Genomic DNA, 13,959 nt, shown 5'->3' with positions numbered 1-13,959 from the left:
TGTTACAGATCAGTATTGGAGGTGGATTGCGGGCATGCTAAAAGATGAGGGGCTTGTTGTTCTGGACAAGCGCGTTAGTAATATGCACCTATAGGCGGGTGCACAATGCGTGTACACACTGCTTGTTATACACACAGGCTTATTATACATTAATAAGTATTATACATTTATACATTAAAAAGTATTATAGATTTATAGTATTAGAATTACCTATTTGCAGTAATGACGAATTAAATTGGCTACTTATTTAACTGTTCGTGGCAATACACACATGTTTTTAAACTGACTCGTCAGGTTGAGGGTGTCTATATTTCGCCATGTGAATTGCGAGTCCGTCATGGTGCAAGCGCCACTGGCTTTTAAAGGGAATGGGAGATGAGACTGTGATTGGTTTATTGCACGTTATGCCCAAAACACACCCATTACTCATTAAGAGAATAAGAACAACAAACTTTTAGACCGTGCGCACCAAACATTTTCCCCGTCATTAAACTAGCACTGAAAGTGGATTCGGACACGCTCTAAGTGCACTTGCGCCACGTGCTTTAGACCATGCGCTTAGATTGTTAAAATAAGGCCCAAAGTTTGTTAGTTGCTATGTTCCTTGTGTCTCATTTTTGTTCCCTTGGTTACCAATTGTGTTCACCTTTGTCTTGTTTAGTTTCTTGCTATCATGTGTGCATTTAAGCCCTCTGTTTGGTTCCCAGTTTTGTTGTTTTTTTTTCTACGTTTTGTTGGATAATTAAAAGTGAGCGAGTGTACCTGCATTTAGATATAGCATTTTCCTTCAGGTCAGTCCTATGTTCATAATAAAAAAATCATTTTGAATGTCTGCTGCGATATCTTGTCTTTTTAACGGTTAATGGGTTTCCCCATGCCCTGACACTGACAGCGCTAGTCAAATCGTTTGTCAGTTGTATCTTGTTCCGTGTTCAAAACGAGTATCAATCCTTTCAATATAAAAGTCTTCGCTACTGACTGACTCAGTCTTTGCCACCATCTAATGGCGTAATAATGACTTTTGCTGTTCATGGTCAGGGACTATTTGTTTCCAACGGAAGGAAGGCTTTTAGTGATTTTACTGCATGACAGTTACATATTTTTTGGCTTTAATATTTGTATTGTGTGGTAACCGTTTTATAAAAGCTATAAGGTACTCGAGGCTAGTGCTGTACTGTAAATAAGTCACAGCTGAAGGAGTTGCAGGCACTCTGCTTTGCATCGAGCCTAACAACACCCTTCAGCCGTGACTTATTCATGATATAGCACAGCCTCTCATACCTTATTCCTTACATTCGGTATCGCAGACTTGCTCTCTTGTTTCATACAAACGCAGCTGCTGCCATTTTGCAATAGTTGTTTTGTACACTGCAATAGATTATAAGAATACAAACAGCTGAGGTGCTCATGGGATACCAGGGTCTGGGTCTAATCATGATTCTAACCAAATCTCCCCTATCTTTATTCCCATATCTCTCTCTACTACTATAGCTATAAATAAAATGTAAGCCAACAAAACATTTAAACTGTTGGGCCAGATATAGCATATCTGAGTAATCGAAGAAATAATAAAACATTTATAGTACTTACTGTTGCTTCTTTGTCAGGCAGGAACAGGTAGGCGCCACTCTTGTCTTTATTGCTGGTGGTGCCGTACCAAACAAACTCCACTTTGACCTGGTGCTCCGAGTCATCATCCTTCAACCTTATTTTCTGCAAACAAGAGATGTTTTCTGAACGTAACACAAAGTCATTGCTAAACATATCACTTTATGACAAGGCAGAAGTCAATGGTCTAACCTCTAAAAGGCCTGAAGCTGTAGAGATAGAGATTTTGAGGTGAGAATTTTCAATGTGCACAGGAGCTACATCGTTTTGGTAGAACTGTCGGAAATGCTCCAGTTTACTGACTGAAATGCGGCTGCCTTCCTGAAGAAACATGTACTTAGCAGCTTCTGTCCTTGGCTCCATTCCTTCCATCAGCTGGTACACGCTCAGACCCAGAGGAGCAGCGTGAGCCACAAAAGACAACTGCAGAGGAGGAAACATTTAAAGACACCATGAAATGGCTTGAAGGGCATTTAGATGACCTCATGCTAACTAGGGATGGGACGATTACCGGTTTAACGATAAACCACGATAAAATGTACTGACGGTTAGTATTATTGTTAAAAATGTAATTATCATTAAAAACAGTGTTTGATTATCACGATTTTGAAAACTTGCGGTACATCCTGTCCAGCCAGCATCAGTCTGACGCAGCGTGCAATGCTGTTTTTTGAACGAGAGGAAATGGCAGAAGGCAGTGCCAGCGCTCGTGAGATTTTTCAGCCTTCTAAAAGGACCGAATCTGAGGTCTGGTCATATTTTGGCTTTTACAAAAGTCCTGAGGGAAACTTAATCAAGGATGGTCACCCTGTCTGCAGAACATGCAAAACGAAAGTCGCTGCAATAAGAGGAAACACTTCAAATCTGCTGAGTCGAGTGCACAAATCTGTGCACTTTCGGTCTTGTGGACTTACAATGGCCGCTGTGTGCGCGTGTCCGTTAAGTCCACGAGACCGCAGGGTGTCCCATTTGTCTGTTTCGGTCTCAGATGGGTGCTCGCGAGCGCCCCCTTTGCGGTCGATATGTGCCCGAGATGCGCACTTCTGCCTAGCCCGCACTGGTCCGGGTAACGCAGCGGACTTCTTCCCAGCAGTCAAAGCGGCATTATGTCGTGAAAGTGCAGACTCAAAGGAAGACCATGAGGGTTTAGGGTGTCATTTGGGACAGGGCCTTCGTGACCATCATACACTATTGTAAAGCAAAGTTAACTTTGACCTCAATACCAAATCTACGTCTGGGAAATAATTAGACATTAGAGTTTAAATATTTTATCTCACTCACTTGAAATTAACGTGAAGCTTCCGCGAAGAAAGGTTCGCAGCACAAGTGGCTTTGAACCAAAGACGAACAAACAAGTTCAGCCAAGCCTATTATCATTCATATTCAATATTATAGTAGTATTAATAGTAAAGTCCTCTGATTTCACTTTCAATACAATCAAAAACTGAGTGCAAGACGGCAAGTTGCATTTGAATGAAACTTGCGTGTCCGTTGTATAATGCGTTGCTATTGACGATGGTCATTATAGAAGGAAATGCCACAGAATAGAATCTTGCTTAAAAAGTGCTTAGAGCTGCTTGTTTTATTTGTGGTTTGTTGATTTCCAAATATAAAACTTGTTAAATGTTTTCAGTGTGTGCATCAGTTCTTTTTGAAAACTTTCATCTCATTTGAACAAAACCGTGATAATATTGATAACCGTGATCATTTTGGTCACTATAATCGTGATATGAAATTTTTATACCGTCCCATCCCTAATGCTAACAGACATGGACTAGTTTGAAGCATCTTCACATTGATCTTTTCCATACAATACCCTCCAAATGATGTGATATGATGCATCGATGTAGCAGACCTCACCTGGAAAACGTCGGCAGCAGCAAGAGTGGCATCATTCCACACTGCACTGACTTGAGCGCGGACCACATGACCAAGAGCATTAAGCACGCGCACGTTAGGAGTATTCACGTACACAGTAACCATGGACGTCCTGGCCTGCTCTGTGGGGTTGGAAACTACCAGCAACCTGGGGACAGCGAAAAAAAGCATTTTTACGAAGTGTTTTCTGCCACAGATTCTGCTGCCTCTAATTTATAACACATGTACCATGAGGCCATTCTCAGGAACTCAACGTTAGTCTGCTATAAAGCACAACAAAAACATTGATTTTGCTTTTATTGAGGAATTTAATAAATATATATATATATTTTTTTTTTGCATTACCTTGGTTTTCCACTAACTTCAAGAACAGTTTTGCGAGGTAGGGTATCTTGGGATGGCTGAACGTCATCCTGTGAAACAGAACCAGCAAAAATGTGACGTGCAGATGGCAATTTCCAAATTTAGGAGTGATGCCAGCATGTTGTGGATATGCAGTATGAACACTCACCATCTGAAGAAATGGATTTGAAGGATCATGGCTGTATGTTTGTTTGTCCTTCAGCACCAGCCAATGAGCTGAGCTCACAATAATTCGCTTCAGATTCAGAATTGAGTGAAACAACCTTAAAAATAACAAATATCATTATGTTTCTACGGGACAGGATGTATGTGCCTGTTTACAATTAAACTGTTAACAAGCAGTAATTCAATTCACTATGGATGCATGCTATATCAGCAAATGTAATGGATATTATTTCCAATTATTATGCTGGTCTGTTTTGCCTGATAATATCAGATAATAAGAATCAGAATTTTTTCTAACCGTTTTTTTTTCTTTACCAGAAAGTCAGAAAGACATTTTTAAAGACCCCCTGTGGTGAAAATCAAGTTGTTATGGTTGTTTGTATGTCAGACAAACCATGTGCAAATTCATAAGTCAACACCATTGCTGAGTATTTTCTCCTTAAAAGTCCAGTGAAACAAAGCCAGCCTTAAAAAACGCGGATTGAAATCGCTGGTGTTTCTGACGTCACAAACTACGTTTTAACCAATCACGTCAACGTGTGGGCCGGCTTTAGCATATCATCATTACTATGCTGCGATGCAGGGGAGTCTCAAGAGAAGCCACACCGATGTATATTTTTCTGTTGATATGAAAAATCGTGTACATTTAACAATAAAGAGGGTGAATTGAGTATATGATGTATATTGTGATGTTATGATGAACTATGCCTTTTTCCACTGACGTTCTATGATGTCAGTAGGATGCTGATTTTTAGAAGGCAGACTGAGATGGCGAACGGGAACATGGTTTGTGTAACATTGAGCTGTTTGATAACATAGGCAAGCAAAAGGCTAATCATATTAGTTACTGTTATGTGACCAACATTGTAAAGAGCGATACCATTGTGCAGCGTTTACTACAGTAAAGTTGACAGAGTGGGTCTCTGAGCTGGTGTGAGTGAGTGGAGGCGGGTGGAGGCTAATTTGCATATGCATGGATCCGCGTACACTAAATGAAGCAAGGGTGTAGAGTTATATTCAAGCTATTATAATGTATGAAGACATTTTGTTCACAGGAAAAAACATTTAAATATGCCATTTTGGTGATCAAAGATGATTTTTAAGGGATCAAATTATAAGTAAGATTGTGGGTCTTAAAGTAACACTCTGCTTTTTTTGAAAATAGGCTAATTTTCCAACTCCCCTAAAGTTAAAGTTTTACCGTTTTCGAATCCATTCAGCCGGTCTCCGGGTCTGGCGGTAGCACTTTTAGCATAGCTTAGCATAGATAATTGAATCTGTTTAGACCGTTAGCATCTCGCAAAAAAAAAATGACCAAAGAGTTTCAATATTTTTCCTATTTAAAACTTGACTCTTCTGTAGTTACATCGTGTACTAAGACCGACGGAAAATGAAAAGTAGCGATTTTCTAGGCTAGGAAGATATGGCTAGGAACTATACTCTCATTCCTGCGTAATAATCAAGGAACTTTGCTGCCATACCATGGGTGCAGCAGGTGCAATGATATTACGCAGCGCCTGAAAATTGGCTAACTTCCCGGAGATAAGCTGAATGGATTCGAAAATGGTAAAACTCGACTGTTTAACTCTAGGGGAGTTGGAAAATGAGCCTATTTTCAAAAAAAGTGGAGTGTTCCTTTAAAAGTTAATCTGGCCTTGCAACCAAAAGGTTCTAAACTACCGTTCAAATGTTTGGTGTCAGTGAGATTTTCTTTTTTTGTTTCTGAAATACATTAATATTCAGCAAGGATGCCTAAATGGATCAAAAGTGACAGTAAAGACTTAAATAGTGCATTTCACATAAATACTGTTCTTTTGAACTTCTATTCATCAAAGAATCCTGAAATAAATTTATCACGGTCAACATTAGTAATAATAAGAAATGTTTTGAGCACCAAAGACTGACACTGAAGACTGGAGAACTAATGTTGAATGTGAATCATATGTGAATATTGGAGATAGTGAAAAGGTGGCTTAAGAAACTTAATGCCAGTTTGCTCCAGGGGAACAGTGACTAAAGCGAGAGGGTTGGATAAGAGAATGCATTTTACTTCTATCTATCTCACATCCTATTTCTTTATAACATATTTCACATCCACACATCTCACTTCTATGTTTCAACAAAGATGTGCTACCTGGTTCCATAGTCCACAACCACCCAGTCTTTGCCCGTGCCTGTGATGGCATCATGGTGCTGGAAGAGACCTAGATTGCGTCTGGCTTCTGTCAGTAACTTGTAATTATCCACTGCAGGGTAATCACTGTGCTGGCCGTACTTCTGAATGTTGGCCAAGGTCAGAGAGTAGAGGACCTCAGCTGCCCTGTGGAAAAACATGACAAGTGACATATGAAACTCCCTCCTTCGCAAGATCAAAAGTTCCCTCAAAATCCAGACTGTTACAAGAATACATCTGGCATGAAAATACCTCCTGTATTAGGCTAATGTTCACATTACAGGAAAAGCAAGACAACAGTCTGCTTTGGTCCCTGTTGTGTTTGGGAGTGTCGGTGCGCTCCCACAATGGAGAACAACAATAAAACCAAATTTTTTTCCCCACATTATGATAACAATACAGGTGTCATCTCTCTGAAGAATGACCTTCTCAAATGTTCTACAGGACATGAAAATCTATAGCTGGGCAAACCCCACAAAACCTGTTGGAAATGGAGTCATATTTCATATCTGGAAAAAAAATAAAGACATTATAAGGCAGTGGATCTCAACCAGGAGCCCAGGGCCCACTAGGTGACTTCAGCAAATTTCCAAGGGGTGCACAAGATGACTTAAAATTATTTCTAATCTAATTAAAAATCTACTATCAATAACTATTCCATCAATAACTAAACAACAATAACTATTGTGTTTTATTGAAGAACACTCAATTCTTGAAACATCTGGAATCACAAAATGAATCATGGTTCAGTTATTTAATACATCAATACTCTCTGTTTCTGAAGTTTGAAAACAAGCAGAAACACAAAATATTGATATAAATATATATATAATTTAAGTAATACATTTAAATGTACATTAATAGTAGTATCTGTTGTACTGGTTTCAGTTTATGCTGATTTAAATAAAAAATAATTGCATTACAATAATGAGAATCTAATAAGTATGACTAGTAAGAAAAATTTAATTACTAATTTACAATGTAAAAAAAAAAAAAAAAGTCCAGTAAAATGAGGGTAGCAGACTTAATTTTCTTTATGTAAAATATCTTTTTTTTATGTTATGGTTAAATGAGACATGGACATGTTTTATTGAGATTCAATCAGATATATGTGCAAAATGTGCCAGTTGTCTAAAAGGTTTAGTGACATTTTATTGACAACCAATATCTTCAACAACAAAAAAACTATGACATCTCTGAGTACATTAGTAAACTGGAGTGATATTTCACAATAATCCATAGTTTAAATGTATTTTTTCCAAACAGACCTTTGAAGTGAGATGAGCCTAAGTAGATTCAGCAGATCAAAAACATTTCTGTATATGGTTCACACAGACAGTAGATATAAGACTGAAAATGCAGTACATGCGACCTACATACTACACATCAAACATACATCTGCTTTCTGCACCCGCAAGAACAGCCAAACACTGACATTACTAATTAATTAAACATGAAATGACCTTGGACTGAATATCTCTAATCAATCTACTGTGTGTGTCTGTGTGTGTGAAACTGAGCAGAGCTGAACAAAGTCCTATTTGCTGTGTGAAAGAAGCCATCGTGTAGAACGGGGGGAACAGTTTAACAACTGCATACTGATGAAAACTGACTCCTGCCTACATTTAGACACCCATCAAAATGCAAATACCGTGTTAAATAGAGTTCTCCGCATCCGCAAGCTGAAGGTGTACCCAATCTATTCACTTGTGTGATCAAGTACAGCCGTCTTTGAGAGGACGCGGTATACAGACGTACAATACAGTCAGTAAATGAGGGAAATTTATATCCTTATCACGGTCTTGCAGTAAACAATGAAATGCAGGGCAGCCACTGACATACACAAACACAAACACACACACATAAGTCAAATATCTAAATACTAAAAATCAAATATACAGAAAAATCTACTAAAACTATGGTACTATGGGATTTACCCCTAAAAAACATGGGACATACTACCATGAGAAATAAAAAAAAACATGGTATATCAACAAAGATTGGCAAATTTACGGTACATTTTTTTTCAGGAAAAACATGGAAATTTCCTAGTACATTTTGTGGTTAGGGTGTTTAAATTTAGAGCTCTATTGTGGTGTTATTTCGCCATTATTTAAAGGGTAAACGTACCTATTAAGCTCACCAAAGTCTACATTGAGACATTTTAGTGCACAGGGTATTGGTTTCAAGTTATGTTAAAATACAATATTAATCTCTCAAACATTATTTTATTTTATTTTAAATGACAAAAACATTTCAATTAAGATGTACATTATTAAATGCAAAAAGTATGGCTGTGCTTAATGGGTATATGTTTGTACCCTTTAAGCACAGCCCTGTTGCCATTAAGCTCACGTTTAGTTTTTTTTGTTGGAAAAAAAAACATTTTTAAGCAATAATTTTATAAAGATTACCTTGAAGTGAACCATTTGTTAATATTTAAAGTCTGTTTATGAAGTATTTACAACACATTTACACATTTTTTTTTATTAATAAATATTATTAAATTTAATTTAAAAGTTAAAAAATTACAATTTTGCTAAATAAATAATCTAGTTCATGTATTAAGTTCATACATATTTTAATATGAACAGCTATTATTGAAAATATATATAAAAAATTATACTTTTTCTTATTGAAGTCACACCGAAGCTGTGCGATTTTCATAGTAGTGCACCCTTTGAGCTCACCTTACAATAATATAAAGTCTTTAAAAATTACAGCAGTGTAAAACCACAGAACTGTACATTTATAATATAATGAATTTAAAAGTACAAGCAAGTAATGCAGCTAACAATGTTCTGCAGCATCTGCGCTATGTTGCTAAAACTATCTTTTGGATCCAACTGTAATTATTTCCCACATTATTTCCCACAGGTTCCAGGTAAATGTCTAAACATTAATCTCTTAATTTTGCAGTAAGAAGTTATACTTATCAAAAATAAAGGCTTAAACATAAAAAAAATGCACATTTAAGGGGCTCCTCTTTTGTGAAAGTTTTCAGACAGCTTTCAAAATGGCCGCCAGACAGTGTGAACACATGGATACCCATATCTCAGTGTGCAATGGTCTGATTAGCGTGAAATTACCTTATACTATTATAGTATTTATCAATATTTTGAATTAGCTTTATTATTTTTGTGTGTTTGTTATATTTTAGTTTTGATTTTAATTTAAAAAAAAGTATATATTTTTATTGTGCTTTCATTTAATTTTATTTCAGTTTTAGTTGTAGTAATTTTGGTACTTTAACTTGTTTATTTCCAAGATAACATTTCAAATGTTCTACATTTTTCTAATATTTAGATTTTATTTCATTTCAGTTTATTTCAGTTACCAAATGCCATAGTTTTAGTTAACAATGACAACACTGCTCTGTGAAGGAGAATGTAGAGGAAAATCTATATAGAAAATCAATATGTAGCACTGTAATGTCTCATTATCTAGAACGGAGCCAATTAATAAGAGCTGCGAAGACGTTTAAACAATTTCCTGGTGTAGACACTAAATAAATAAATAAAAAAACAAGGAGATATTTCTTTCCAATTCCACATATTATCAATAATTTAAATTTATAAAGAGCTTTTAGTAAATAAGATAATTTTTTTATGCTTCCAGGGCCAATATCATGTCAGAGAGGTGTCATAGATGAACGTTTATAAAGATCCCACACATGATAAGTCAAATAAGCCACAGTCAAATAAATAATGAAGCCATTGAGCTGCTGGCTCAAAACCGGCTGCTTTAGTTAGCTGTGACCTTGTCATGGGGCTTCGCTTCAGTCTAAAGGAGCGAGTATACTTCGGCCGTCCGTAATTTTCGTCATCAGGAGGGTTTGCGGATGTCTGCTCACCCTTTCCGCACAGTTTTTGAGTCCGCGCAGACGGTGCAGAGGAGTCCACTAGGACTAGGTGCAATACGCACAGTACTGTGCAGTCGTCAAAGAGTGTTTAAAGAGCAATACAAAAACAACATGCTTGAAACAAGTGTGCCGCACAAGTCCTGAAAAGTGAAGCCGAAACGTTTCGATTGCCCCCAGGTGGTTGGTCCCAGTATAGGTCATAAACCCCGCCCTATGCATGTAACTGAATGGAATATGAGACAAACTAAACAAACACTTCAAATTATTTTTTTCCAAAGATGGTTTCTGTCACGTTAGGTAGTTTTTAATCACGCTGATGTAAGTTCAAGTGTACGTTTTTAAATAAGTTTGGTTTTAGTTATTTGATGCTATAAAAACGGGAGTGTGACGTCATGATTGACAGCTGGGATTGACAGCTTCTCTGAGTGAAGTTGTCACTGATGCAGCAACTTTTTGGGGGATTTTCAGGAGGAGATTGGAGCTTTAAATTTAATTCCTACATTTCCATAACTGTTTATTTCACAGACATAATGAGTTGTTCTGCAGTAAACTGTACTAACCGATTCTGCGGGAGTGTGGGTGGGACCTTGATACCGCGGCTCCACTTCACGCTGACTACCGTGCAGACTCAGGTCCCGAATCAGCGCAAGATGTCAGCACCATATTGGGACATTGGCGGCTTCACTTTTCTATATTTTTTTACAGTCTTTGGCTTGAAATAAGCAGAGTAAACTAAGAAGCCTATACTTTTCAATAGTTTTTGATTCCTGTTCTTTGCTCTCTTGTTGTTTCTTCTTAACTTTGTTTGTAATGGTGGATCCACTACATTTCTTCTTCTATCCTGCCAAGCGAATGTCCTGTTCATGACACGACTCTGACAGTGACTGTTATAAAAAAAAAACAATCATACTGCGCATGTATCAAACTCTGCTATCTGCGGTTGAGTATACCTTGAAAGCTGTGTGAACACGACTGCACACGAGATGCGTCTGGATGCGGAAAATGTAAGTATACTCGTAACATGTGACCTTCAGCTTTGTGTGTTAGTTATCAGCATAGAGCCCAGGAATAAAGAGACAGTAACGTCTGTTATCACAGACCTCCATTTCCTATAGAAAAACTCTACTAGAACAGTGACCACGATCATCAGCGATCAGTTCGGGACTGTGTGTGTATGACAAGGGTGTCCAATCCTGCTCCAGGAGGGCCACTGTCCTGCAAAGTTTAGCTCCAACCCCAATTAAACACCTGAACCTGCTAAACAAGGTCTTACTTGACATACTAGAAACTTCCAGGTAGGCGTGTGGAGGCAAGTTGGAGCTAAACTGTGTGGGACAGTGGCCCTCCAGGACCGAGTTTGGACACCCCTGGTGTATGAGTTTGAAAATTTGAAAAAGGTTATTATATTCCATTAAAGACCTCATGAAAGCGAATTTGAGTTTTGGGGTTTTTAGTACATGTGTGTCAGGTCATCTGTATGCTAATGTACTACTAAAATTGACAAAACAAAAACTAAAAGTTGTTCCAACCAAACAGGCCAAACAAAAACTAGGTCTCTAAACTGAATATTTATAGAGAGAGTGATCAGACTTTGAATAAGCTGAATTTCCAGGTAATGTGTAATTCGTTTCAATATGAATTGCAAATGTTATTGCGCATATTAGTAAGCATTCTAACTGGTTCAAACTTAACTTTTTATGTTAATTTTGAACTCATGGTCTCAAAGGCAAATTAAGACCAGCCATATGGAAATGGTTTCAATTTTTGGACATTTAGACCATGACCAGAAATGTTTATGCAGTGCATGTGTATGCAGATTTATGCAGTGCTTTTGGGTTGTGCTCTTCATATTTTCACTTTGGTGCAATGAATGAAATTTGTTGTGCTACAAAGAGTACTAGTAATAAAAGAAAAAGGAACATTAAATGTTTTGCTTCCTGTAAATTTGTACTAATCATTTTACATTGGGGAAAAAGTTGTCACTGTTCTTTTCTCTCGTGGACTGATTCAGCAGTGAGGATCTGACTTTAGTTCAGTTTTATGTACTCTCTGACTTTTTTCTGCATTTGGCACATGGCAAGTATTAATATGATGTGATTGTAGATGCGTGCAGTATCATTTGGATCTAGTGAAGACGTACCGAAGATGTGATTCCAGCACTCTGTCCATGCGCTTATAGAACGGCCGTGAGGTGAAGTATCCGCTCCAGTAGTGGTCATCTCGATCCGCGTAAGTGAAAAAGTCTCCGCTTAGCACAGGGAACGCCAACTGGCCAACTTTCATGCCATCCGAATCCATGCCAGTGTTTTTACGCAAGGCCTCGAAATAATCTGAAATGGTTCCAAACTGGGCCTGCAAAGAGAAACAAAAGAGGTATATAGGGAAATATATATACACAATGATTGCCTGAAAATATACAAAGAGGTCAAACTGTGAAGCAAGACCTTGACGTGGAGCTCAGGGTGAGAATTCATGTAGTCAAAGAGTTTCTGGTAGTTTTCAAACTGTTGGTCCCATTCGACAGCTTCAGTGTAACGGAAATCATCTCCAAGTGGTGCCAGCACCACCTTGGTCCGATAAAGCTGGGATTTCTTCCTGTACTGGTCCAACAGCGTCTGAGCTCTAAACATGGAGAGACTAAACTAAGTGGAGGGAAATCTAAGTCTGATCGGAATTGAGGGAACACTAATCCACAAACAATGACATGAAAAAAGGGTTAAAAAAAAATGTATTCATTGAAACACATAACACAAGACATAGTTAAAAACAATCATTGTTATTTCTCGGTCGTCGCAAGTAAAAAAGGTAGTTCCTAATGTCTGTAACTGGACACGGTGTGTATAGTTGTACCTCTCCTGTACGTTGTTGTCTGTGATGGCCTGAGGAGGAATTCTCCACGGACAGCTGATTCTTCCTCCTGGCAGCCTTTTAAAATCAAACTGGCAGCAAATCTTTGGGTCAGGACCACATGTATGGGGAACATCGTAGCTGTAGAATGGCATCATGTGACACAAAATGTCTGAACTTGAGTCCTGATCTGTTGGAATCAAAAACAAATGCCATTTTAAATGTACCATTCTGAAGGTATGGCCACATTGTTGATTATTGTCGAAAAAAGTCCATTATCCATTCTCAATAGTGTTGCGATGTATGAAGCACCGCTTGCTACCAACTCGTTTTGTAGTACTGGAGACCAGTCTTGGCATTGAGACCGGTCTCAACCACATTTGTTCTCTGTCGGTCTCAGACTTAGAGGACTCAGGATTTTGTTTCAAGACCACAACTGCTGGGATATTACTAAATTGCCGGTGCATTGTCTGATTTATTTATTTTTAACATCATTAATGTGATTGAATGTAAAACTAGCTGCTTCAGATGCAATCAATAACATATTTCTACTGTGATTTATTTATTGTGCTGGTTCAGAAATGAATGAGGGATTGTGTCAAAAATGTCACCAAAATGAATACAAATGCTCACAAAATTCAAGATATTGTTGCTAAACAGTATTTGTATGAGATCTGGATTTTTATATTATAACATAAGTAATATCACAAGAGCAAGATAAATTTGAGCATGGCTGCAAAGATGATATTGCTTTTATACAAACATTCAATAAAAAATTAAATAAAACATTATTCTCAACATTATTTATGCATTTGTAATTTACCAATTCAGATGCATCTTCTGTACCACCTCTGCAGTGGATGAATTTTGTTGTTAATGATTTCATTTGATTGGTATAACCGCTCTATATAGTGTCTTTTTCTAATTATATTTATTGATTAAAAATAAGTTATTTCACAGGCGGTAATGTGAATCTTTATGAATTTAAGGGGTGCTGGTCTGGTCTTGGTCTTGACTCGGTCTCGGCCCTGCCTTGGTCTCTTGTCTTGGTCTCAAACCCTCA

General features: G+C 37.6%; 1 protein-coding gene across 1 annotated transcript in view; it reads right to left on the bottom strand.

Annotated features, from left to right (window-relative positions):
• The window catches only part of man2a1 (mannosidase, alpha, class 2A, member 1), a 98,498-nt gene that overhangs the window by 36,932 nt on the left and 47,607 nt on the right, over positions 1-13,959 (bottom strand). Inside the window, exons 7-15 of the mRNA XM_079815521.1 lie at positions 12,900-13,086; positions 12,494-12,671; positions 12,190-12,401; positions 6,149-6,334; positions 3,998-4,112; positions 3,832-3,899; positions 3,469-3,634; positions 1,801-2,031; positions 1,591-1,713 (exon numbers count right to left, since the gene is read on the bottom strand). Of these exons, the coding sequence (XP_079671647.1) occupies positions 1,591-1,713; positions 1,801-2,031; positions 3,469-3,634; positions 3,832-3,899; positions 3,998-4,112; positions 6,149-6,334; positions 12,190-12,401; positions 12,494-12,671; positions 12,900-13,086 (1,466 nt within the window). The remainder of the gene's footprint in view (positions 1-1,590; positions 1,714-1,800; positions 2,032-3,468; positions 3,635-3,831; positions 3,900-3,997; positions 4,113-6,148; positions 6,335-12,189; positions 12,402-12,493; positions 12,672-12,899; positions 13,087-13,959) is intronic.

The sequence above is a fragment of the Gobio gobio genome, assembly GCF_949357685.1.
Source record: "Gobio gobio genome assembly, chromosome: 4".
NCBI classification, from domain to species: domain Eukaryota; kingdom Metazoa; phylum Chordata; class Actinopteri; order Cypriniformes; family Gobionidae; genus Gobio; species Gobio gobio.
This window is presented reverse-complemented; position numbering and strand designations above follow the sequence as displayed.